General features: G+C 33.6%; 1 protein-coding gene and 1 long non-coding RNA gene across 4 annotated transcripts in view; one reads left to right on the forward strand and one right to left on the reverse strand.

The window, feature by feature from the left end:
* LOC130541889 (uncharacterized) overlaps nucleotides 1–27,253 on the forward strand; it is a 136,740-nt gene that overhangs the window by 58,274 nt on the left and 51,213 nt on the right. The window lies entirely within an intron of this gene.
* Nucleotides 1–27,253, reverse strand: part of TUSC3 (tumor suppressor candidate 3) — a 220,847-nt gene that overhangs the window by 26,317 nt on the left and 167,277 nt on the right. For all 3 annotated transcript variants that reach the window (XM_026508466.4, XM_026508465.4, XM_026508467.4), the window contains exon 7: nucleotides 3,462–3,525. In XM_026508466.4, coding sequence (XP_026364251.1) covers nucleotides 3,462–3,525 — 64 coding nt within the window. The remainder of the gene's footprint in view (nucleotides 1–3,461; nucleotides 3,526–27,253) is intronic.

Genomic DNA, 27,253 nt, shown 5'->3' on the forward strand with positions numbered 1-27,253 from the left:
ATGTGATCTTTGTAAGTGTGTGTGTATAAATACTTTAAAATTATTGCTAATGTACCCTTTGTCTTTTATATAAGCACTTTTACTTCCAAAAGATGTTTATCTCATGTCATCATCTTGAGGCCCTAGAACTTGACAGATGTGGAGAACAAAGGGATAGATCAGAGTTTTAAAACAGTAAAAGCCAGTCCTAGAACTCATGTATCCTGTTTCTACCAGCGCATATAGACCACATCTTGGTGAATTCAGATAAGGCTCAAATTTCTTAGCAAAGTATGGGAAGATTTTCATTATCCATCTAAAGTAAATGTTCATCAATCTTCTCTTCAGCATTTGTGAATATTCTCTCTCATTTTATGTTTTTGTATCTGCCAGACCTTCTAGAATATTCTCATTCATTTTCTGTCTGGGAAACTCCTTTTTCCACTGTATCAAAACCAGATGAAAGTCAGTGCAAGTTCTCTAGGCAGTGAGTTGCTCCTTCTTTTGCACTTCCAAGCATTCATTATAACATTTATCACACTAAATTACAATTATTTTTCTATCAGTCTACCTTATTGTAAACAGCAAATATCTTATGTTTGCATCAGGTACTGAAACATAACTGAATGAAAAATAAGTAGCAATGAATTTTTACTGGAAAAAATAAAAGGATTACATAAGTTATTCTTTCTTTACATATTCCATATTAAAATGTTGTGATATTTCTTCTTTTTCATATAGCTTTCTCTCATGAACTACTTAGGACTGTTTCTTTTTTTTCCTAAACAAGGTACTGAGAGAATAAAACACTACTAACAGGGAGAAAAATCTTATTTTTAGTAAATATGAATCTATAACCTATGACATCAAATGACTCCATCTGTTCTTAAGTTTTTTCCAACAAAATTTTGCTTACAGCAATTGCATCTAATGATTTGGCTTACTAAATCAGAAGGAGAAAAGCAAAAAGCAGGCATATTCTCTTCAGATAAAGAAAAAGTGACCATCTGGAATTTACATGTGTTTTTATTTTGTTTTGTTTTTTTTGTATAAATGAAAAAAATACACATGCAAATTACCAAAAAAAATACATGGTAAGTTTTAAAAAGATCAGTAGACTCTGCCAAGTGAAAGTAAAATCAGAAATTATTACTTTGGTTACTTTTTAACTTTCACCAATAATTTTAATGAGTCCACCATTTTAAAAGACATTTTCTCTTTCACAGTTATCTGTACAACAAACAAACCAGGAGAATAAAGCAACAGTTAGTAACCTATTGGTAGCATAAAGAGAATAAGTACTTTTAAATCTGCTCTGTATTACTGTTAAAAATCTACATGGAAGACTTCGTATTGCTTGTGAAATTTCTTTGCATCGTAAATCTCAGCTTGATGTCAATGAGCCATGAAATGAACCCCTGGAGAATTCCTGCCATACAATGATGGTCTCAACATAGCTTTTTGCTAGGTACTCCTGATGCGTTTCATAGACTAGCTGCTTTGAATAACGTACACGGCTAAAATGCCGTATCATGGACTGAAATAGGATAGAAAAGAAAAGAAAAGCCTACAGTATATAAATAGAAGTTGAAATATTACCTGTAATAGTTTTTTTTTCCTACCAGTGTGCTTCAACACAAATGTATTTTGCTTCATAAGTACATTTATATAATGGAGAGATAAGTAAAGAGTAAAGATGGTCTTCCTTTATTTTCCAATAAGGGGAAGGAGATGTTCCAATACATAGATTTGGAAATATGTCATTTTGTCACCACGGAGCCTCTGATGTGCATAAAATATGAATCTCTTACCATATTAAAGTTAGAAAAGAGACACGTAGCACTTACTGATCAAGATCACTAAGCTTGAAAATGCTAATTCAAATACTGATATTTCCAATTTTAATCTATGAAACAAACTGCAGCAAAAACATACTCGTACTAGTAGCTTCTTAAGAAAGCACACAGGTAATTAAATACATGCAAGCAAGAAATGGGCTGAAGATATGCACAACTGCACATATGCACACAAGTACGTGTAAAGGGTGGAAGAAATACAAATGCAGAACTGATGGAAAAAGAAAAGGGGGGAAAAAACCCAAAACAGCCTGTAGTGAGTACTTGATGTTTTTGTGTGCTATCTCATTTACTTCACACGGAAATGCCATGTGGTTACTTTGCTAATTCTCATTTTATAAATGAAGAGGTTTGTAAGCTTCTTGAGAATTGGAAGTGCTTTAAGCACCCCTGCCCCTTTCCTCCACCACTACAATCAATAGAAGACTCAGTCTATACCAACACCTGACGCACTGTCCAGAACATATTATGCAAATAAAATAGATTACTTAAAAAGCTGAAGGTAGAAATACATACAGTGAATTAAAAATGCACTGTTAAAGGTAGAGAAATACAAAAAACTTTAATGATATTAAAGATAGTTGTTTCCTTCCAGATTAAAATTAAAAACTTCAAGATGGCATGATTGACATTTATTCATGAAATCCTGTATCACAGACGTATAACGTATATAAAACTTAATAGACCATGAAAAAGAAAAGTGAATTCTAGTTCTTCCTTCAACTTAAAGCAAGTCAATTATTTGTGGGTTTTAAGTTTTCCTACCTATAAAATGAAATTTGGACCTAGATGAGTTCTAAGATTCCTTAAAGGTTTAAATAGCTCTGACTGTATAAAATACTGAAAATCTGGTCTAGATTACTTCAGCTGAATATGAATTTTAGTAACCAGGAAAGTAATCAAATTTTATAAACAATTCTATAGGCACACTTTAAATCCTGATGATGACTCAATATGTTCAACATTATAAATTTAACCTTCAAATATTTCTCAAGACACACAAACATTAGTGCTCCCCCAAGATACAGTTGTTTACTCAAAGAGTAACCTTATTTCATTCTGAGAGTATTCAGAGTTTGGTTTTAATTAGAGACTTTAATCTTACCTCTTTCCTATTCTATCCTGTCTTTACCCTTCTACCATCAAACCATACTGTACCCCCTTATCTGATTCATAACATTTATGTTCCAAAAAGACATGTTAACCATCTTAAATCTCCCTCTTCTGACTTACCATAATGTTTAAGGGAACCAGTAGTAAGATAGATAGTATTTTAAAATTCTGCTTTTTATATTTTAGGACACTTTTTTCTCCCTGTGAGGATCCTATAGGGTAAGACCACACAAAACTCCACAGAAAGATTTAAGCCAAAGATAAACAATGCAGAGCAAAAACTATACTTTGCAATTCAACAGTCAGTAAAAAAAAGAGAAAATTATATAGTCTGTTAATGACTCAGAATAAAAACAAAATTAAATAGAAATAATTAGCATAGGAACTAGAAAGTAACATAGTAAAGTTTAAAATTTAATGTCTTTTTAAAATCTTAATAATTGTCATAAAAAAAGTCAGTCTGATAGCATGCAACTTTCGTCCTTTTCAATCCATCAGTATTTTAAAGGATACTTAGTACCAGAATAATGTGTGACTCTGCCACGAATTGAGCTTGGCTGCTTCCGTGAATGTAGCTCTACAAAACAAGACAAAGAAGCAAAAATCACAATCTAGAGAAAAGCAGATCTTTTTGTAAGTTTTTTTCTTTTTTCTTTTTTTTCTTTGGTATTTTAAATTTTATACTGTGAAGGGAAATAATAGAAAAATCTGAACTCCTATTTAAAATTCTTTTGCCTAACATAATTAACTAGAAATAACAAATGAATATGTTGGTTGATATTACTGTAATTTGTAGAAAGCAACTTAATATCAAAAGAAAATTTAATATAACTCGTTAAAAGGTTCACCACAAACACAAGCATACAATGTAATGATTATTCCACAGTTACTATAAGATGTAAGATACAAATTAGAGCAACTAAGTTTATGTTTAAGGAAACAAATGACCAAATATTAAATTGCTCTTTTCCACATTATCAGAGTTTTAAAATAAGAAGATAGCTTTATAAATTCATTCCATTAGAGCAATTGGCCTTTAAAAAAAATTAAAACTGTTTTACCACACTGAGAAATGTACAGTTTTCCATACCTAGTAAGAACTATTAATAGTTGATGCCAATTAATTACAGAAAATACGACACAAATCTCCATCTAGGATATTCTGCTTAAAAAACTGACTCCCATTATTTCTGCTGTTAAGGTCTTATGAAAATTAACTGCTATGCAGTTGCTTTAAATACAAATCCTCTTCTAGGTTTTCTGATTATCAAAAAAAAGTTTGGAGAAAAAAATAACATCTATAATATAAATCAATGTCCTCAATTTTACACCACATTTAAAGCATAATTATCACTTGGTCCTCTCAAAATCTTTTGTTTTTATTTTTGACAATAAATACAGATGAAAGCATACCTAAACTATGCTCTTATGAAGAGTAACTAGGAATCAGAAAATTATTCCTTCTTGGCCTTGATCTTGGACATGTCACCAAATTTTTCAGAAACTCAATATCCCTTCGCCTATAAAAAATCAGGACCTGAATTAGGTGATTTCTGTGATCTTCGTGAAGTATATAAAGTCTTCTGTGTTTTGTCATAAATTGTGTCTTGGTATTTTCATTAAAGGCTGTTTTTTCTACTTTGACCTAAACGGTCTTTGTTTCCATCTCTAATATCAGTAAGTCATAGGGCAGCTGTTTTCTTTTGACTCTATCCATTTAAATATACTTATATGAACATAAGCATAGCTTTGAAAATCATACCTTAGCTGCCAGCTGATCATTTAAGGTTTTTAACATTACTAATGAAATGACAGCAGTGAAATTAGAAAAAAACAAAAACAAAACACAAAACAGCAAAGCAAATACAAACACCATAAGCTATGTTTGGCATCCCTTCAAGTCTAATTAGAAACTAAGACCCTCAAAACTAAGAAACAAAGTCTTTACTATTCTAAATGTAACAGCAAGGATAATAAATACAAGCCTACTGAGTACTAATAATGATAGCTACCATTTGTCAAGCACTTATTTTGTGGAGGACAGTTAAAACTTTTACACACAGTACCTCATTTAATTCTAATGAACCTGCAAGAAAGGTATTTTTACTACAGCCATTTTATAGATCAGGTAACTGAGGCTTAAAAGAGGTGAAGAAACTTGCTCATCGAGTGCCTGTCAATTCTTGGACTTGAACTTGGTCTGTTTGATTTCAGATCCTGAGCGCTTATTCACTATACTATTTGCTGGACACCTAACCGGATGTTTTGTATGCTGTCCCATTGTCTCTTATTAACAACCACATAAAATAGTTATTATCTTGTTATCTTCCAAATGAGAAAACCGAGATTTAGAGAAATTAACTTGCTTAAGATCGCACAACTAGTAATTGGTGGAATCTGGACTGAATTCTGGGTCTGATGACCTGCAAGGTCCATGTCTTTCCTGGCATACAGTAACTTATTAAAACAAAATTAAGGGAAACATTTTGTAAAAACTTTATCTGGCAATCACGTAATTAACTGCTGACTGTTAAATAAAATTACTATTTATATAACTGACTAAAATATTTGAATATGACAATACTGGATAATATGCTCAGATTTATAGAACTACTGCAAGGTAGTTTGCCTATGTAAGAATAATAAATTTAGAGAAGCACGAACATAAGATATTGTATAGATGAGTGGTTTCAAAACATTTGTGTTTATATAAAAATCTTCTATGGTGAATGTCATCAATAGCGTTTCATGTTTCAAATACTATGTTCATATTTCAGTCTTACATTATCTGAAGAATCTGCTACAAGTGATCACTCTTGTTTTTGTAATATTTTACTGACTTCTGGGCTGCCACTTTTTTCCCCCCACAAAAATTGGAGTATAATCGAAACACACAAAGTTCTATTAGCTTCAGATATACAACACCAATTTGACAATTTCTGTACATTACTCAAAGTTCACCAAGTAAGTGTAGTCACCATCTGTCACCATAAAACATTAATACAATATTATTGACTATACGGCTTATGCTGTGCTTTTCATCTCTATTATTTTATACCTGAGAGTTCGTACCCCTTAATTCCCTTATCTATTTCATCCATCTCCCTCCTGACCTCAATCTTGCAGCCACCAGTTCTCTGTATTTAGGAGACTGTTTTTGTTTTTTGATTCCACATATGTGAAATCAACGTATTTATCTTCCCTGACTCATTACAATTAGCGTAATACCCTACAGGTCCATCCATATAGCTGCACATGGTTGGAAAAAAAAAAAAAAAAACCTCATTATTTTTTATGGCTGAGTAATATTCCACTGCCTGTGTCTGTGTAGACACCACATCCACTTTTTTTTTCTTTTTTCAAACAAATATGTTTTTATTGTGGCAAAAACCATGTAATGTAAAATTAACCATCTTAACCTTTTTTTCATTCTCATGATGGTAAGGGTATTCTTAATCCACTTCACCAATTTCACCCATACCCCCACCCATTTTCCCTCTGGTAACCATTGGTCTGTGCTCTATAGTTAATAGTCTGTCTGTTGGTTTGTCTCTTTTTCCCTTTGTTCCTTTGTTTTGTTTCTTAAATTCCATACCAGAGAAATGATAGGGTATTTGTCTTTCTCTAATGGCTTTATTTCACCTAGCCCTATACTATCTATGTCCAACCGTGTTGTTGCAAATGGCAAGATTTCATTAATTTTATAAATGAGTGATAATCCATTGTGTATATATACCACCTCTTCTTTATCATTTCATCTTTTGATGGACACATGGGCTGCTTCCATAATTTGGGTTTTATAAATAATGATGCAGTAAACCCAGGGGTGCATATATCTTTTCGAATTAAATGTTTTCGTATTCTTTGGGTAAATACTCAGTAGAAGAATTACTGGATCATATGATAATTCTGTTTTTCCTTTTTTGAAAAATATCCATACTCTTTCCTGCAGTGGCTGTACCAGTTTGCATTCCCACCAACAGTACAAGAGAGTTCCTTTTTCTCCACATCCTTATCAATACTTGTTTCCTGTGTTGTTGATTTTAGCTTTCTGACAGGTGTGGGGTGATATTTCATTGGAGTGTTTATTTGCATTTCCGTGGTGATGAGTGATTTTGAGCGTCTTTTCTTGTGTCTGTTGGCCATCTGGATGTGTTCTTTGAAGAAATGTCTGTTAGTGTCTTCTTTTTAAGTGGATTATTTGTTTTTTGGGATGCTGAGATGTATTAGTTCCTTATATATTTTTCCTTATATACAAGAAAAAAAATTGTTTTTGGATACTCACCCTTTGCTGGATATATCATATGCAAATATCTTCTCCCACTCAGTAGGTTGTGTTTTAGTTTTGTTGATTAGTCCTTTTGCTTGCAGAAGCTTTTTATTTTGATGAAGTCTCAATAGTTTATTCTTGATTTTGTTTCCCTTGCCCCAGGAGACATATCTAGAAAAATGTTGCTATTGCCAATGTCAGAGAAATTACTGCTTTTGCTATCCTCTAGGATTTTTATGGTATCATATCTCACATTTAAGCCTTAATCCATTTTGCCTTTATTTTTGTGTATAGTATAAGAAAGTGGTCCAGTTTCATTTTTTGCATGTAGCTGTCCAGTTTTCCCAATACCATTTGTTGAAGAGACTTTTTCTCATTGAATATTCTTGCCTCTTTGTCATAATTGACCATATAGTTATAGGCTTATTTCTGGGCTCTCTATTCTGTTTCCATTGATTTATGTGTCTGTTTTTGTGCCAGTACCATACTGTTTTGATTACTACAGCTTTATAGTACATCTTGAAATCTGGGATTATGATCCAGCTTTGCTCTTATTTATCAACTTTGCTTTGACTATAAAGGGATTTTTGTGGTTCCACATGAATGTTAGCATTATTTTTCTATTCCTGTGAAAAGTACTATTGGCATTTTGATATGAATTGCATTAAATCTGTAGATTGCTTTGGGTAGTACGGACATTTTAATGATATTAATTCTTCCAATCCATGAACATGGTATATTTTCCCATTTGTTTGTGTCATCTTTAATTTCTTATATCAGTGTTTTATAGTTTTGGCAGTTTAGGTCTTCTGCCTCCTTGGTTAAATTTATTCCCAGGTATTTTATTCTCTTTGGTGCAACTGTAAATGGGATTGTTTCCTAATTTCTTTTCCTACTAGTTTATTTTTAGTGTATAGAAATTCAGCAGAGTTCTGTATATTGATTTTGTATGCTGCAACTGTACTGACTTTATTTATCAGTTCTAGTAGGTTTCTGGCAAAGTCTTTATGATATTTCGTATATAGTATCATGTTATCTGCAAATAGTGATAGTTTTACTTTTTCCTTACCAATTTGACTGCCTTTTATTTCTTGTCTGACTGCCGTGACTAGGATTTCAGTACTATGTTGAATAAAAGTGTTGAGAGGGGACATCTCTTTCTTGTGATTTCAGTTTTTCACCATTGAGTATGATGTCAGCTGTGGATTTTCCACATATGGCCTTTATTGAGTCATATCCCCTCTAAACTCATTTCGTTGAGAGTTTTTATCATGAACACATGTTTGTCAAATGCTTTTCTACATCAACTGAGATAATCACGTGGTTTTCATTCTTTCTATTGTAAGTGTGTTTCACAGTGATTAATTTATGAGTATTGAACTGCCCTTGCATCCCTGGGAAAAATCCCACTTGACTGTAGTAACTAATCCTTTTAATGTATGGTTGAATTTAATTTAATACTTTGTTGCAAGATTTTTGCATCTAGGATGCCACTCTTGATTTTTCTACTTTGTTGGCTCCTCTTCCTCATGCTCCTTGGCTGTTCCATCTCCTTATCCTAAATAATTTTTGGAGTATCTCAGAGCTCCATCGACTGTAGTCTGTTCTCTATACTCAACCTTCCCTGGTGTTCTTATCTAATCCAATGTCTTAATAACTGTCATTTTAATACTGATGATCCCTACATTTATATCTCCAAGCTCAGTACATCAGACTTTGTATATATCCATCTTTACTTGACAGTCTAATAGTTTTCACTAATATACTCCACTTGAAAGTCTAAAACTTAATGGTCCAAACCAAAGTTTTGATTCTCAGAATTGGCAACATAATTTTTCCAGTTGTTTATGCCAAAACCTTGGAATCATCTTAGTCTGTTCTTCTGTCCTCCCTCCTTCTCTTACTCTCTAACCATTCAGGAAATACCATTGACTCTACTTTCAAAATCCATTCCAAATTCAACCAGTTATAACTACTTCCAGGAAGCACTGGCAAAAGTGCCCACAAGGGGTGCCTGGGTGACTCAGTTGAGTGTCCAACTCTTGATTTCAGCTCAAGTCATGATCTCAGGGTTGTGCAACTGAGTCAGGCTCCATGCTCAGTGGGGAGACTGCTTCTTTCTTTCTCTCCCTCTGCTCCTCCCCTGGCTCATACTCTCTCCCTCTAAAATAAATAAATCTTTAAAAAACAAAACAAAACAAAAAATGAGTGCTCAACAATAAAGACCAAGATTTATTGTCTGGTCTAAGCAGTCACCATCTCTTGCCTAGATTATTGCAATATCCTCCTTTCTTCCCCCTGTCTCTGCCTTAAAGTCTATTTGTCAGCCAGATTAATCCTGCTAAACTAATGAGAATCTATCATTACCCTACTCAAAATCCTTCAATTCTTAAGTGTGTGAGAAAAATATTATAATCTAATCTATTATCTGCTTCTAATCACAATTCCAAAGAATCTATGTATCTCTAGTTAAAAAATACAGCTAGACTAAAAAGAATCTAAAGTTGGTCCTTAGAGACTTAATTCACTGTATTTGATCCATAATACTTGTGGGCTTAACTTCTTGTATACATGAGGCAGTACAGAGTAAAGGCCTGGAGACAGTCCTGAATCTGCTACTTGCTGTGTTATCCTGAACAAATCACTTAACTTCACATATTTAATAAGACTAGGAAGATATTCCTCAAAATATTGTCCTAAAAATTAAGATAATATCATGGTAAGTAATTAACACAGCATCTGGCTTTCTTTGTGGTACATAATCAAAAATAATCAGGACAAATCATCTTAAAGTCTCTATTCTAAACTATTTGTATCTTTTAAACATTAGATAAGCATGCTTAAATACCATTCAGAAATTATTTTATTTACATAGGTAGATTTAGTGTGTTAAATGATATTTTTTTAAAAATGACAGGAACCTGTACTAACATCTGACTTTTATCCATCTCTTCAGTCACTGAAATCACTTTAAGACCAGATACCCCGAAAGACTTCAGGATTTCATAAAGTAGAATTCATTTGATAAATTTTTACGGAGCAATTTTTATGTACCAGGTATTAATTTAGGCAATGAGGACCCAGCATAACAAAACAGAAAACAATCTCCCCCCACAAAGCTATGTTTTCAGGATTTACACATTCAAACTGTGAGAACATTATTTGTCTACCAAAGTAAACAGAAGATTGTTGGCACACACTAAAAGCTGTAAGAGCAAACACAAGAATACAATCACAATAATAAAGAAATATACAAGCACAAACATTCCAAAGGAGTGGGCATTGACCTTAGAAATAGTTATCTTTAATTTATGAGGCCACCTAGAGCAATGACTTAATCCAATTAAAAATGAACTACGGTGCTTGATTTTTAACGTGGTCTTAGGATGTATTTAATGCACACACTTTCAAAATCATTTGAAAGAAACATCAAATAATAAATTCCTTTGTAGCTTTAGCATGATTAATATCTTTTCCCTCTCTGATTTTTATCAATTCTGATAAAGGAAGTATTAGTAACTAATGGAAATTTCATCCTAAGTATATAAGCACAACACATTTACAAAATGATGAACGGACAAAGAAGGAAATCTGCATGGTCTTAGATACTCGATACATATCTGTTTTTTCCATGGAGATGAAATGTTTTAACAAACCATAAATATAAATATTCTTCCCTTGACCAGTCCATCAAACACTTATTTAGACATCATAGAAGTCAACATCAAATGAAAGACTGGGTCATAAAAATTATTTTAGCAGAAAGTTCTTTACCATAATATCACCTAAAGACCAATTTTAAGAAGAAAAATTAGAGAATTTGAATTTTGCATAGCATAATAGAAGTAAATAATATCTAGGAATAACACTTTTCTCTTAATTTCAAGTAACATACTTGAAAATAAAAATCAGTATGTTTTGTTTAATACAATGGTTCTACCACCTCTTTTAGAAGAGTATCAGAAAAGGAAATAGAAATTAAGTTAAATATAGTATAGGTCAGTAGATAAAACGAACCTCATTCCATTTAACTTAATCCTAAATTCTTGGGAAAATGGTATCTGTCATTCTGCTCTGCTTTTTCAGTATTGTTTTAAAATTGTGTTGGTACTGAGTAATCATTAAGGGGTCCTTTTATACACTTAAATATTCTGAAAATAACTGGTTAGTGTGGACCAACAGTTTGTTGTCTGAGAAGGAAGCTACTGTAATGAAAAGTACACTGTACTTAGAGTCCGGAGTCTTGGTTTCTAGTGCTGATAAACTCCATTCAATTTAAGAAACAAGTTGTTAATCTCAGTCAATTCAATCATTTGGGTCTCAGTTTCCTCATCTGAAAAGAAAGACACTAAAATTGATTATATCAAGAAAACAGGATAGTATGGTAGTTTGTAAAATACATTTCAACCCAAATGCGTGAGTTGGAGTGCCTATCCTGGATCTGCCACAAATGTGACCTTGAGCACAATTACTCTAAGCCTCAAATTGTTCAATTGGAAACAACTGTTCCCAGTTGAAAAACACAAAATGTGAGAAGTGAATTAGCTAATACATATGAAACACTTAGTACCAGGTCTAAAACCCAGTAAGTAGTCAATAAGTGTTATCATTATTATTACCATTAGTTGTCCAAAATTCAAATGAATTTCAACATTTTACTTAGGTATGTGACTCACAGATGAACTACTGGCCACTGATTCTATGTCTATTGGTAGTCAATTAGCAGGAGAGTATGTCTGGGTTAAATTCTCCCTGTCAGTGAATAATTATTTTTTAATCTTCCAAGCTGATATTAAAATTACCTGCCTTGGAGCAAAAGCATGATCTAAATAACCTGATGAACCTGAACAAAGACTGTTGCAGTTCAATGGGCTTTGGAGCAAAACCAAATATTATAGTTAATATAGTTAATATTATAGTTAATGTTTGGTTTTGCTCCAAAGCCCAGTCTTTGTATTTCATATGTATTTAGCAGAATACAAAAAGTTGTTCGCTAACCTATATAAGCCAGGAAATAACTCTTTTGAGGACAATAATGCATAGGATTCAAATTAGTTGTTTCTCCCTTACTCACTGACAAAATATATATTGGAATCTATCTGCTTTGGCATAAGTGCCTTGTTGGGGGGAAAAAAAACACAAAAGTGTACTTAAACCAACCCCAGAAAAATAAAAGTAGTTTTGAATTTTAATCATTTTAAATATATAACTTATTTTTAAAAAATCGTTTATTCTTGGTGTGTTCACCAAGAAAATGGCAAATGCATGAAGTGAAGATTGGAGATTGTTGAGTGTTAACCCAAATAGCAATCTGTCTCAGTTCAAGGTCAACTCTACAAAACTGCTTTTGGTCCCGTCTTTCATTTTAAAATACATGGTTGCGTAATGAACCAAAAACTTGTCAACTGCTAGAAGAAACACTGCTGGGGTTATCTTTCGGCAGCTATGTAAATTTTTCTGTCCAATTCTTTCATGTATTTTGACTTAAATGACATGTAAACTTCCTTTCTGTCCACTTTCTTTCCCCCTTTTTGTAAATATTGCAAAAACTATGTGAATCCTGTTAGCCTTTTTCAGTCCCTTAGTCCTAGTACAAGGACAACAGACACATAAAATTTAAGACAATCTTTTAAGTGATAGACTCTAAATTGTCTAGTATAGATTCTTAACTCTCTGCAAAAGAAATATTGCATTAGCAAAAAAAGGAAACACAATTTATTATCAACATAAAAAAAAGCAGAATGAAAAGCTGTATTTTCTTTGACAGCACTTTCAAGAAGTCAAAAAAATTACCTCACTACTTTTAAATTTTTGTCTTTGAAATTAATCTTGGCTATTTAAGAGTTGCCAGTAGAAGAACTGTTGCTTTCCTGATCGAAGCCGATGTAGAATGAGGGATCCATTTTTTGTATATGCTAGAATGAGTCATTTGTTTAGTATATAATTCTAAGGAAATAAGATGGTATTTCAAAATACATATGCTAGTAGGACTGCAGTAATGACATCCTTGTCCTGAGTCTCCTTTGTGTGCTAAGGTACGCAGAACACTAAAATGGAATAATCTTGAGTATTTCCTGTTCAGTTTCTTTCTGGGAATTCTAATGCCCAGGAAAGGAGTCTTTTAAGCTATTAAGATACACTATCTTATTTAGTGTTAAAATTAATAGAAATATTTAAAGGCATCCTATTATCTTCCCCCCTGCATGTTACTTGCTTAAAATGGAACCAATTAATTGAGTCTCTAGTAAAAACAAAGTGTGAGAGAAGGAAGAGAGTAGGAAGGCAGACAAGCTTCTGTTTAGCTAATGGCAAAAGGAAGTATCCTGGGTCACCACTGTTACTGCACAAAACAAGTTGAAATCCCAAAGTACTTACCACTCTGACATTTTAGTAAAAGATTTCTCTATTTCTTGATAGTTACACATTTCTAGCCTTTTCCTTAGGGGCTGTCTTTTTATTCAACATCCTACATCAAATTTCCTAAGGTAGCACCAGTTTTTGCTGGGCTGCTGCACGAACTGGCAGATGTGATACAGATCATAAAGCAGCTAGGCCGAGTCCTTCTGGATTTGCCTGAAGGAAGAGATATAAATAGGTATTATCTACGTCTAGGTGCCAAAGAATGCCACTGTGTTTGATTTCTCTAGAGGGTGCACATATCTCAGGCTTGAAATTCCTAAGTACTTCATTAAATATTTGGCTTAAACTAAATAATTACAATAGGCCTAAATAGTTCTTCATGAAAACAGTGATAAATCTGTCTGCCTCTCAAAGTATTTCATTGGTCAGCTCTTAGCAATAAGTTACCACTTTCCTGTTAACTGAAATTTTAGGGCATCTTTAAGCTCTATTTCAGTTGAACTTATTCCATGACCAGTTGTGGAGTATGAAACCTTTACGTGCCCCAGCCATATTCCAAAAAGGATTTCTTCAGTTTTTCTTATGATATTTGAAGATCACAAAGGTTGACCAGTTAACCTCAGTCAGTGATTCTCAAAATGTGTGTGCATGACATTCATCTGGGATATTTGTTTAATAAAACAAATTCTCAGACTTCATATGTGGAGATTATAATGCAACAGGTCTGTGGTAGTACCAGAACTTTGCACCGTTCATGAGCTGGAAGCCATTTCTACACATCTACATTTTGTAAGAGTCTGTATAAGAAGAAGGGAATGTGTAATCCTTTAAAAGCTGTCAGAAAGGCTACTTATTGAGAAAAAAAAAAATCTTGGTAGTAAGTTTGGTTTTCTTTAGGTAATAAAAGAATTGCTACATAGTCAGAGAAAACATCTTACTAGTAAGGTGTTTTTTGGTTTTTTGTTTGTTTTGTTTTGGTTTTTTTTTGGGGGGGGGATAATAAAAGAACTACATATCCAGAGAAAGAACTTATTAGTACGAGGAGTTTTTGTTTTTATAAATATTAATATTTTATATTAATATTAATACTTTATAAATATTTCAAATGTAGTCATTTAGCTCTAAGGATGCAAGCCTTATATAAAAACAGTGCTAGCTGCAAATCAGACCTAAGCAACAGAAAAACCACATGATGTCTGTCAAGCAGGGGAGCAACGGATATTATCACAAGTCTGAAAATTCAAATTTCAATTGTCCTGTCCAGTATTATGAGATATTTTCTAGAACACTACAAGGCATAGGGTAAAAGTTACCAAGAGGCAGAAATTGAGAGTATTGGAAATGGCAGAACCAAATGGTGGGCTAGCAGCTCCTAACTGGGGACATGAGAGAAATTGACAATTTTAGAATAACCGTGACCCCAGGCGAGAAAGGGTGTGTTTGGTTCTATTTAAACCCTTCTCCACAAAGTTATGAGCCCTGACAGTAAAGTGGAGAAATCTCTCTCATTATGAGCTTTACCTGAATTTACAATGTCAATAAGACTGGTAATTCCCATATCGTAAGGGGACAGGACTGGTAACAACAAAACAGAATAAAAAAAAAAAAAAATCAACCAATCCATTACTAAGGAAATCCTAAACAGAATATGCTGTGAAGCCGTTCATTATAATTGGCCCTTCCTAGAAGGGCAACCAATGAGAACATAGAGTGCAGGGCTGGAAAACTTCTAGGGTAAGAAAAACAACCCTAAGCCTCAGACACTAGTGAGAGAAACTGGTAATAAACTATGTTTGGAGAGGCGTCTTTCACTTTCCGAACAGAACTGGTCATATGACCAATGAGATAAAGATCTCATTTGTACTTTCAAAATGTTGAGAGACTAAAACTATAACATAATGAGACTGTTTTTTCCAAGTGTATGGCAAATATTTAAGAGAGCCTATGACTTACCTTCTAAGTAATTTTAGTAATATTTTGTTGACAACACGTTTTCTAGGCTTATTACAGTTTTAATTTCATTGAGTAACAAAAGAAAACTTGAAATGCACAGTATAATTATTCTCATAGAATTTCCTTTTATAAATAAAATGTTCCAAAGAAGTTGTTATATTCAGCATTTTAAAATCCAACTGAATAGCTTGTAATGTGAGATATACAGAGTATGTAAATCGACAATGCAAAAACTTTCATAGTTCTCTATGGACTATGAGAAACAAACTGAGGGCCTCAGAGGGGAGGGGGGTGGGGGAGTGGGATAGGCTGGTGATGGGTAGTAAGGAGGGCACATATTGCATGGTGCACTGGGTGTTATACACAACTAATGAATCATCGAGCCTTACATAGGAAACCGGGGATGTACTGTATGGTGACTAACATAATAAAATAAAAAATCATTATAAAAAAAAAACAACTTTCATAGTTCTGTCAGGTCAGGTATATATGAAAATCTAATCAAAATGTACAAGTTTTTCTTCTTTATATCCTCAAAAATAAGCAACTGTCAAGGAAGTTTAATACTCCCAAGTCATTATTATAAAAGTCATCCAAAATGCAAGAACAGAAAAAACAACTTAATGCAGCTTAAATCATTCTGTGTGGAAAATTAAATCACTCATTTTATATCACCATATATTTTGCACTTGTGACTGGTCTAAGACGTGTTAGGAACAGAACTTCTCTGTGCCCTATTCCAGTTTTCCAGTTTTGCCAAAAAACTGAATGATTTCCCCCAAGAAAGCCATTTAATGTCTCTGTAATTCATTTTCCTGATACAGATCATTTTTTGTTACCTATGAAGCTATTAGGTGATAAAAAAGGATGTTATTATCAAGCAAAGTCTATAAAGGGCATTTAAACAAAAAATAAACAAGAATCACTCTTTTGAAGCATAGATTCTTAGCATTTCCCTTTTCATGTGTCTATGAAAATGGATGTCTACATCTCCACTCTTAGGACTCACACGATAGACAATTCTTTGATAATTCTATACACATAAGCATATTCATGTAGATGACAAATGCCCTGGGTGGCCAGGCAATTATTCCTTAATAATGAATCTTTTAGCATATCTGTTAAATCATCCTCTGAACATTATTTGTACTTTGTATTTATTCATGTTGCTGCCTCACTGATTGCATTATGAACAAAATATTGCTGAGTCGAGTCCCATTACATCATGCTCGACTATCTGCTATGACAGTATTTCTAGTCTAGTTCTTCAGAAAGCTTTAGTTTATATCCTTGAAACTACGTATTGTCTTAATAACGATACTTTCTCTGAAGTTTGCCAATTGCTTTTAAAGTCCAGTGCCATCCATTTTCTCCGTACACCTAGGACCACTGCATTTTGATGAGTGAAACTGGGAAATCACTGCCACTAAATCATTGACATCAGAACTCCCTCTTGACATTTGATATGAAATATAGTATAAGAGTATGATAAATGAAACCCGTCTAAGAAATGAAAATGAGACTGATAAGGATTCAGATATTAGACCCATATAACACAGTTGACAGTACCCTGGCTTTGTGGGCCTTGAGAACGGGTTTAACTAATGATGGATGTTACTGCTTGAACCTGCTAATCTGCCAAATGAGACATTAAACTCTTGGTTTAACTTTCTATTTCCTTAAACTTACTATTTGAAGACTATAAATTATCAACATTCATCTTTATATTTAATCAGTATGCTATCAATGTGAATTCAGTTACATAAGAAGTATTCTGCATGTAACAGGCTGATACACAACTTGAAGTTCTATAAGAACTTTCTAGCAGTACCAAACACGATAATCTTTAATAGAAGCACCACACTGTAATGGTTGGGAGCTCTGGTTACAGAGTCAGGTTGCTAGTTTTGAATTCTAGCTTGAGGGATTGGGAATGTTATTTAATCAACCTTTTGATTGAGAAACCAAGTTTCTTCATCTATAAAACTAGGTTGTTATAAATATTTAAAGCTTTTAGAAAAGTATAACATGAAGTAAGCCTTATGTGTTCGCTATTATTGTCATTATATTTATTCCAATATTTACTGAATGTCTAACATGTCACTGGTACATTTCTAGGCACTCGAAATAAAATAGTTAACAAATAAACCTGGCCTCAGAAGCTTACAGTCTAGCGTGAGCAGAAAAGTAACATGATCTATGCTGAGAACAGACTATAATGGAGGAAGGACAGAAGCAAAGAGACCAGAGAGAGGTTACCAGGGTAATCCGGACATAAAATGTTGATAGTCTAAAGAAAGCTGATGGCAGGTACTTAAGAAGTGATCTGATCCTGGATATATTTTGAAGGAACAACAGCATTTCTTATTTCCTCTGTTTTTGTGCAAGATGAAACTGTAAATTCATAAATGATAGAACGAATGTGTAGTAAAAATGTGGTTAAAGTAAAAATCATAGTAAATATATAATACTTTGTAGTATTTATAGTAATACAGCATAGAACATTTACATTCAGTTAAGGAAATAGGAATTTAAAACAATCTACAGGTTCAGTTGTATGACTTTATTAAAATACAGAGGTCACTCAAATGGTAAACGTACTTTAATTATAAAAGAGAGATGTTACATTATTTGCCCATGAAGTCTCTTTTTATGTTTTCTCTCTTGAATGATGCATACTTTTCAATCAAACATTGTATGAAAGACCCCTTCTCAGCGAGGTCTGTATTTTCAAATCATACTACCTATTAGTTGTGTATATGTATCTGAATATCCCACTCGAACATCCTAACACTTTAAAATATTCTCAAATAATGTCAGTATTCTCCAAACAAATTAATTTCTTTGCCAGAATTCCATGCTTCTATCAATAATACAGGCATTCTTCTCATCTCAGTTTCAACTCTGATATCTATGCCTACATTAATCACAAAGCCAGTGAATATACTTGCCATTTTTCTGTTACTTTGACACAACTGATTCTGTGTGAATGCCTATCATACCATGCTTGGATTATGGGTTTCCTAATCTTTACTCTCTCATCTCTCACTTCTGTCTAAATCTTCCAAAATCACCACTTTCATCAGTTTACTGCTCACAAACTTTAGAAAATTTAAAATTGCTGAGAGGCCTTGGCAATATAAGCTAATACTTTCGAGTCAATCAATCAGTTAATCAATACAACAAATACCTATTCAGTACTTAGAAGTAAGAGATACTGTACTTTATAAAATGAGAAAAACAAATAAATAGAAAACGTGGTATTTTTGCTTGAAAGGAAATATAGCATATGTGCATAAAGAAATATCTAAGCACAAAGGCAAAAGAGAGTAGAGCACTGTGCTTAACACTGTAGATTTGAGTAGACCAAGATTTGAATCTGTGCTTGAGTTGCCTTTGTAAATGGGGATAATAATAGTATCTTTCTTATTGAGAAATGCTATAGGATTAGACATCGTAAATTAGTAAAAGTAGCTATTAAGTTGCATGGCATTTAGTAAGGACTCTATAGTTTTGGTTATCAATTTACCTATGTGTACAATGACTTTTAGAGAAATATAAAAGGCAAACTTACTGTATGCTGAAATGGAAGAAAAAAGACTCCAAAGATGGTTAACTGCAAACAGGGTATTTCAATGTCTTTTATGTTAAGAGAAGCTAGGGACAGGAGGAGAGAATTTCAAACAAGTAGAATGTGACAAAGAGACTAGCATAGGATAGGAAGCAAAACAGTTTCTGTGATCTTACTAGGAAGTAGTTTGGAGGTAGCCAGATCAAGCACAATTTTTCACACACACACACACACACACACACACACACACATATATATATATAAAATTATGTTTCAGTAAAAATTCTGTTTACAGACCCCAAATATTCTCTCCTCGTTTCCACCTCTATACAGGTTCTTAAGGCTTTTTCATTTCTCTCCTGACACATAACCAAGGAGTGAGCTTTATTCTTTTTTTTTTTTTTAAAGATTTTATTTATTTATTTGACAGAGATAGAGACAGCCAGCGAGAGAGGGAACACAAGCAGGGGGAGTGGGAGAGGAAGAAGCAGGCTCATAGCAGAGGAGCCTGACGTGGGGCTCGATCCCGTAACGCCGGGATCACGCCCTGAGCCGAAGGCAGACGCTCAACCGCTGTGCCACCCAGGCGCCCCATGGAGTGAGCTTTATTCTTATTGGTTAACCAAAATTTGCCTTGATTTTAAGGCAAACTCAAATTACCCATCTTTTGATAAAATTTTTCCTGAGAAATTTGCCTTGGGATAATATTTATTGCTCTTAAATTGTTATATTTATTGTCTATCACATTTAATCTGCACCTTAGTCATTTATAATTTATAATCTTAGTGTTATTCATGTGAGTTTTAAATCCAGAATCCGGTCTGTTTCAGGAAAAGGGATATATTATAGAATATAAAGAGAAAACATTTTTAAAAAAAGATTTACCTAAGAAAGAGAGCGCACAAGCCTGTGCGTGTATTGACTAAGGGTAGGGGCAGAGGGAGAGAATCTCAAGCAGACTCCCAGATGAGCAGCAGAGCCCATGCGAGGTTCATTCTCATGACCTATGAGATCAGGACCTGAGCTGAAACCAAGGGCTGGATGCTTAATCAACTAAGCCACCCAGGTGCCCCAAGAAAACACTACTTTAAAAAAGAGAAGAGTCTTCAAATACTTCAGTGTATTTTAAAACGATTTAAATATAAAATACATTAAAACCTAAAGTAAAATGTAAAACGATTATAAGAACCTGTGTATTGAGAATAATTCAGGAATTTAAAAACCTATAACATCTTTTAACAATTCCCCCCTTTTTTTTAACTTCTCAAATGAAGCTAAAACTGAAGTAAAATTCCTTAAACTAGAATGAAGAACAGTTAAACTCAGACTTTTTTTTTTAGGATTTTTATTTATTTATTTATTTGACAGAGAGAGAGAGAACACAAGTGGCGGGGGGGGGGGGGGGGGGGGGGAGAAGCAGGCTCCCCGCTGAGCAGGGAGCCGGATGTGGGGCTCAATCCCAGGACCCTGGGATCATGACCCGAGCCAAAGGCAGATGCTTACCCTACAGAGCTACCCAGGCGCCCTAAACGCAGACTCTATTTATATAACTCTTAGAGAAAAAGAGTGATGATTTAAACAACTATAGTGAATGTCATTTAAAATTAGTCAGAGTTCACTGGTTTTAGATTTATAGTGAGCTCATTAAATAATGATTCTAAAGTAAACAGTTTTTAAAAAGCAAATAAAATTTTTTGAAGATTTATTTGAGAGAGAGAGAGAGAGTGCTTCAGGACAAGCAGGGAGAGAGAGAGCTTGAGCACAAGCAGGGGGAGTGACAGAGAGGGAGGGAGAAGCAGAGTCCCCACTGATCAGGGAGCCTGATGCCAGGCTCGATCCAGGACCCTGAGATCATGATCTGAGCTGAAGGCAGACACTTAACCAACTGAGCCTCCCAGGTGCCTCAAAAGCCAATAAAATTTTTAACACAGATAGTAACATTTGGTGGTTATTGTATATACTACAAGCATATAATTTTTTAAAAAATGTATTTCTTGGATTTCAAAAGTGTATTCCATCATTAGTAATTAATGCATTACAAATATACTTGTGTATCATTGTATTACAAGGGGATACTTATATGCACATAACCAATTTTTACACATAAATTGGTTTTGTTGTATATGCTTCTATTTTTAAAACACTAGTTAACTACTTCTTTATAGATTTAAAGAACTTATTAGCTTCCAAATATCAAAATCAGAATTTACATTCACTTACTCAGTATGATACCACTAAGTATACCTACTTTAAACACTAAGAGCACTTCTCTTTTAACTGTAAGGTTTTGTTTTTTGTTTTTTGTTTTTTTTTTAGCTGGCTAATTCAAAAGAAATCCCTCAGATTTGTCCTTTATCAGAAATACATATTAGGGGAGAAAGGGCATTCACAAATTATCCATTGGGAAAGCACAGTTAAAACTCATCTGGCAAATACACATTTCTAATCTTTGCATTTTTTTCCTTGCAAGTTTTTATTGAAATTCCAGTTAATGTACAGTGTATGTAATATTAGTTTCAGGTGTAGAATTTAGTGATTCAACAATTCCATACAACACCAGGTGCTCCTCACAACAGGTGCCCTCCTTAATCCCCATCACCTGTTTCACCCATCCTCCCACCCACTTTGGTAACCATCAGTTTGTTCTCTATATTTAAGAGTCTGTTTCTTGGTTTTCTTCTCCACCTCCCCTGCCATGTTCTTTGCATCTTTCTGTTTACAAATCACGCATCAACACAAAAGAGAGGTATTATTTTCAAAGAAATATTATTTAGAAAAATAGGCAAAAAAAAATGAGTCCTTCCATCATACCTATAGTAAACTACTTCCATGAGTTTTTCATTTATAATCAGGAATCACTTTTTTCTAAAACAGAACACTGCTGGAGAAATTTGAAAGGATTTTCAACTATTCTTAATAAGACTATTGAAAGAAAAGTTAGCAGGTAGAGAACAAAAAACTTATGTATTTACCATTCAAGAGAAATATAACCTAGGCATGCATTTATTCAGTACTGAAATAATCTGTTTTGGATTAATACCAGATGTTTTAAGATAACTCACAACTTTATCATTAGTATAATTTATTTTAGAACCAGTTGCTATCAACTCTAAAGCTTCCCTGATAAGCAATTCCAGCAATTATAGTTTACCAAATATAACTAAAAATATAGTATCTGTTTATAATGTATAAATTTGAAGTAATTAGAATGTTTTATGGTTGGAAAGAAGCTAAGAATGGTATATGTTTCATTCCTCTATCTTTAGATGATTGCATAATAACTTCGATAAACTTGGGTTTCAAAAATGAAAATTTCAAAATGAAGTTAATTCTGTATTTGCAATGCTTTCTCTTTATGTAAATTTACAGATTAATTATTCAAATTCTTAATAAATGTTTGAGATAAAGAGCTACAAAAACAATTCTATTGTCATACTCCCAACAATGGAAGCTTTTAGTAATGGTAACATCCAGATGTGAATACTTAAAGATGTACGGTGTACTTTATGCACACTATCTCATAATGCCTTATATCACTAGTAAAGATATCTATCCCGTTCTCAGCAAGCAAGGTGGAAGTTACTGAAAGTTACTCAATTGTGAACAACTAAAGCTTCAATGAATAGGCAGTTTCCTTCAAGATGCACTTTCACTCAAAGTGCATTTAGTCTGTAGGACATTAACATGAAATTTGTATTAAACACTTTTCAAATGAGGTCAAGAGCATGAATAAGTGACTAAAAGTTTTTATGAGAAATATTTTTAACAAATGTTTCTAATGAAAGTAATGCTCTCTTATGGGGTGAATTGTGTCACTATTCCCCAATTCATATGTTGAAGTACCAAACCCAAGAAACTCAGAATGTTACTGTATTTGGAGACAAAGTCTTTAAAGAGGTAATCAACATGAGGTCATTTGGGTGGGCCTTAATCCATATTGACTGGTGCCCTCGTACAAGGCGGAGATAAGGACAGAGACATGCACGGAAGACCACATAAAGACAAAGGGAAAGGAAGAAAAGAAAGTCATCTACAAGCTAGAGAGACCTCAAGTCTAGTTGCCATCTGTCATCATACAAAGTTACTACAATATTCATGACTATATTCCCCGCACTGTACTTTAATATCTCTGTGAAACTTAGTTTATATTGGAAATTAGTACTTCTTAAACCTCTTCATCTATTTCACCCCACTCCTTTCCCCTTCAACCACTAGTTTGTTTTTTTGTATCTGTGAGACTGTTTCTGGCTTTGTTTTTTTGTTTTCTAGATTCCATACATAAGTGAAATCATATGGTATTTGTCTTTCTCTGACTTGTTCCACGTAGTATAATCCCTCTATGTCCATCAATGTCACAAAGGCAAGATTTCATTCTTTTTTATGGCTCAGTAATATTCCTGTGTGCGTGCGTGTGTGTGTGTGTACACTACATCTTAACTACTGATGAACACTTAGGTTGCCTCCAGATCTTGGCTATTATAAATAATGCAGCAGTGAACACACGGGTGCATTTATTTTTTTCAATTAGTGTTTTTGTTTCCTTTGGATAAATTTACATGAGAAGAACTGCTGTATCCTATGGCAGTTCTATTTTATTTTTATTTTTATTTATTTATTTGTCAGAGACAGCGAGCATAAGCAGGGGGAGCAGCAGGCAGAGGGAGAATCAGGCTCCCCGCTGAGCAAGGACCCCTGGGATCCAATCCCAGGACCCTGGGATCATATCCCAGGACCCTGGGATCATGACCTGAGCTGAGGGCAGATGAATGACCGAATGAGCTATCCAGGCGTCCCCTATTTTTTAAGAGCCCCCACTCTGTTTTCCACAATGGGTGTACCAATTTATATTCTTACTAACAGAGTATGCTGCGTTCCTTTTTCTCCACATCCTCGACAACACATTATTTCTTGTCTCTTTGGTAATAGCCATTCTGACAGGTATGAGGTGGGTATGTCATTGTGGTTTTGATTTACATTTCCCTGATGATGAGTGAGCATCTTTTCATGTGTCTGTTGGCCATCCGTATGTCTTTTTTGAAAAAAGGTCCTCTTCCTTTTTTCTAATCATTTTTTTGTATTGAATTGTAGGCTTTATTTATAAATTCTGGGTATCAACTCCTTATCAGATATATTATTTGCAAGTATCTTCACCCATTTATGAACTTCAAATGCTTATAAACCTAAATTATATTTATTACACACATATATATTTTACAAGTGGACATGTAGGGAAAAGCAAATTGGTAAGATCCACACAGAACTGTAAACCACTTACTTGTAGAAAAATTTTACAAATTGACAGAAGAGTAATGAAAAGGAGGCTTGTATGTTTTAAATATAGTTACATATTATTTGAGTCTTTTACAGTGTTTACAAAAAGTGCGTATTCTATGGATCAACATATTCTTTTAAAGAAAGGAAAAAAATATTTTTGACATCTAGTAGTTTATAACATACTAGAAAAATAAGAATTGTTTGCAAGATGTAGGACAAATCAAATTTCAAAACTGATTGAAAAATGTCTATCTAATTTAACAACATGGAAATACCTGATGAGCTTATATTTTCAGAGGGTACAAGAGCCAGACTGAGGTGTACAGAAGAGTGATTAGGAAATGAAGTAACTTCATGGATACAGACAACTCTTTTAGTATCTCACACAAGAAATAAGGTCATCTAATGAGTGTTAAGACTGGGATAGAGGTGTAGTGGTGAGAAACTTTAGGAATAAACATTGTAAAGTACATTATCAAAACAAAATGTATTAATTTTCCACACTATTTTATAAGTAGCAGCCAAATAAAGAGTAGAGCTTAACAAGAACGAGGATTGGCGGGGCGCCTGAGTGGCGCAGTCGTTAAGCATCTGCCTTCGGCTCAGGGCATGATCCCAGCATTCTGGGATCGAGTCCCACATCAGGCTCCTCCGCTAGGAGCCTGCTTCTTCCTCTCCCACTCCCCCTGCTTGTGTTCCCTCTCTCGCTGGCTGTCTCTCTCTGTCAAATGAATAAATAAAATCTTTAAAAAAAAAAAAAAAAGGAATGAGGATTGTCAAGAAGGATATGGTTGGGGAAAAAAAAAAAAAGCCTGGAGAGTCTAAAGAATTGATTTTAGTGTGCTTGGGAGACCAGTTAAGTCCCTTAAAAGAGGCTGACAGAATAAGAAAATATAGAAGAGATCCAACAAAACAGATAAGGAGTGAAGATCAGAATAAGCAAAAATAAGAGAGTGGAAGAAACTGAATTCAATGATTAATTTCAAGTTGAGATCTTGGTTTTGGAATTGTGACAAGTTTTGATGAGATGTCAAGTGCTAGTTCCCAAATGAGTTTAATTGGAATGGAAAGGTAGATTATAGAATTTAAAGAGGAAAATGATAATATGAAGTCAGTGTGCTAAAAGAATTGACAGCATGGGTGTTCTCAACAAAGGGACTTTAAAAAAAACCTTTTTTTTGTCATATCTGAAGACAGAAGAATGAATTAGATAACCTTTAAAAGTCCTTTAAGACCTTCTAATCTTACTTTTCAAAGAAGTTACCGTGTGACTGTCTTCAATATTGTAAAAAATAAAATTAAAAAAAGCTGACACTGGGTATTATGTAAGACTGATGAATCACTGACCTCTACCTCTGAAACCAATAATACATTATATGTTAATTGAATTTAAATAAAAATAAAAACATAGATGACACTTTCAAAAAAGAGTAAAAGTGACACAAAGCATAGTCAAATCTAAGGAATAAAAAATGTAACATCATTTACAGAAACTGCAAATCAACTTATTGAGGTTTTTTTCCCTTAAAAATACAGAAAATAAAGGGCTAAACAATTACGATTTACCTTAATTGGAATAACATGGTAGCTACTGCAATGTTTTCGCTTAACAAATCATAACTATGTATTCATAAAGTTAGTTTCTTGTTTATGATTTCCTTTCAATCTCTAAAAATAGAGTGAAAACCTGACTATATCAAATTGGGGGCAGGAGGAAGATATAAATTTTAAAACAGATTCTTAGAATAATTCTAATTGTCAACTAAAATTTTCCAAGTGGAAATCTTCAATAAACAAAATATACTGGCAATTAGATCATCCCTATGGATATAAACTATCAAGGTACTATTGCTCACTAAAAGATATTTACTTGAGCAAATTAAACAAAACTCAGATAAAAGTGTTTACAGCCTTGATTTACTTAGTAAAACAGGCTTGCACAGTACAATGATAAACTTATCTGAAGATAATGTTAAACTATCACAAATTCCAAAATTAAGAGTCCTTGATTAATGCTTAAAGCAACTTAAAAATCTATCTTATGTACCTTTTCTTTTTTTCTCTTTCTTTTCTTCTTTCTTTCTTTTTCTTTCTTTCTTTCTTTCTTTCTTTCTTTCTTTCTTTCTTTCTTTCTTTTCTTTTCTTTTCTTTCTTTTCCTTCCTTCCTTCCTTCCTTCCTTCCTTCCTTCCTTCCTTCCTTCCTTCGTCTAGAACATAGTAACCTCTTCAGTAACTTATTTTTTCTAAACCAAAAACTTATCAGTGGCACAGATACTCTGAAATTATGCTCATCCTCTCAATCTTCCAAATGTTTGAGAAAAAAAGGCAGAATGTTCTATGTCTAATGGACTAATTATGGAATACTACAAGAGAAGGGAGAGAAATGTAACCTTAGAGCTTAAGGAGTTCAACACGGAAGAGAAACTTAGATGAACTCTTCAGAAGAAATTTTTCATGATTTTTTATTATAAAGGAGGACAGCTAGCAGGGAGGGGAGATAACAGGAAAACAAGAGGAGGAAGAAGAAAAAGGAGGTAGTAGGTTTTGGGAATAATGTTTGTTAATATCTGCATTACCGAAGCAAGCCTGAATTTTAGGGCAGAAGTTCTTAATTTAATGTACATAAGAAGTTCTTAAATTTAATATACATAATGTACATAAGAAGTTCTTAAATTTAATGTACAAAAATTTAATGTACATAAGACTCAGGAAACCCTTGAGCAGCCGGGCAGGCTGAGGTGATATATTAGTTAGTGACAACAGAGGAGCACGGGATGGCTTCTGAAATACAGGTTACATTCCAGTTCTTGATCTGGTGATTAGTTATATGTGTGTGTTCTTTTTATGGAAATTAACTAAGCTGCACACTTAGGATCT

Source organism: Ursus arctos, unplaced genomic scaffold (genome assembly GCF_023065955.2).
Source record: "Ursus arctos isolate Adak ecotype North America unplaced genomic scaffold, UrsArc2.0 scaffold_27, whole genome shotgun sequence".
In the NCBI taxonomy this organism is placed as follows: domain Eukaryota; kingdom Metazoa; phylum Chordata; class Mammalia; order Carnivora; family Ursidae; genus Ursus; species Ursus arctos.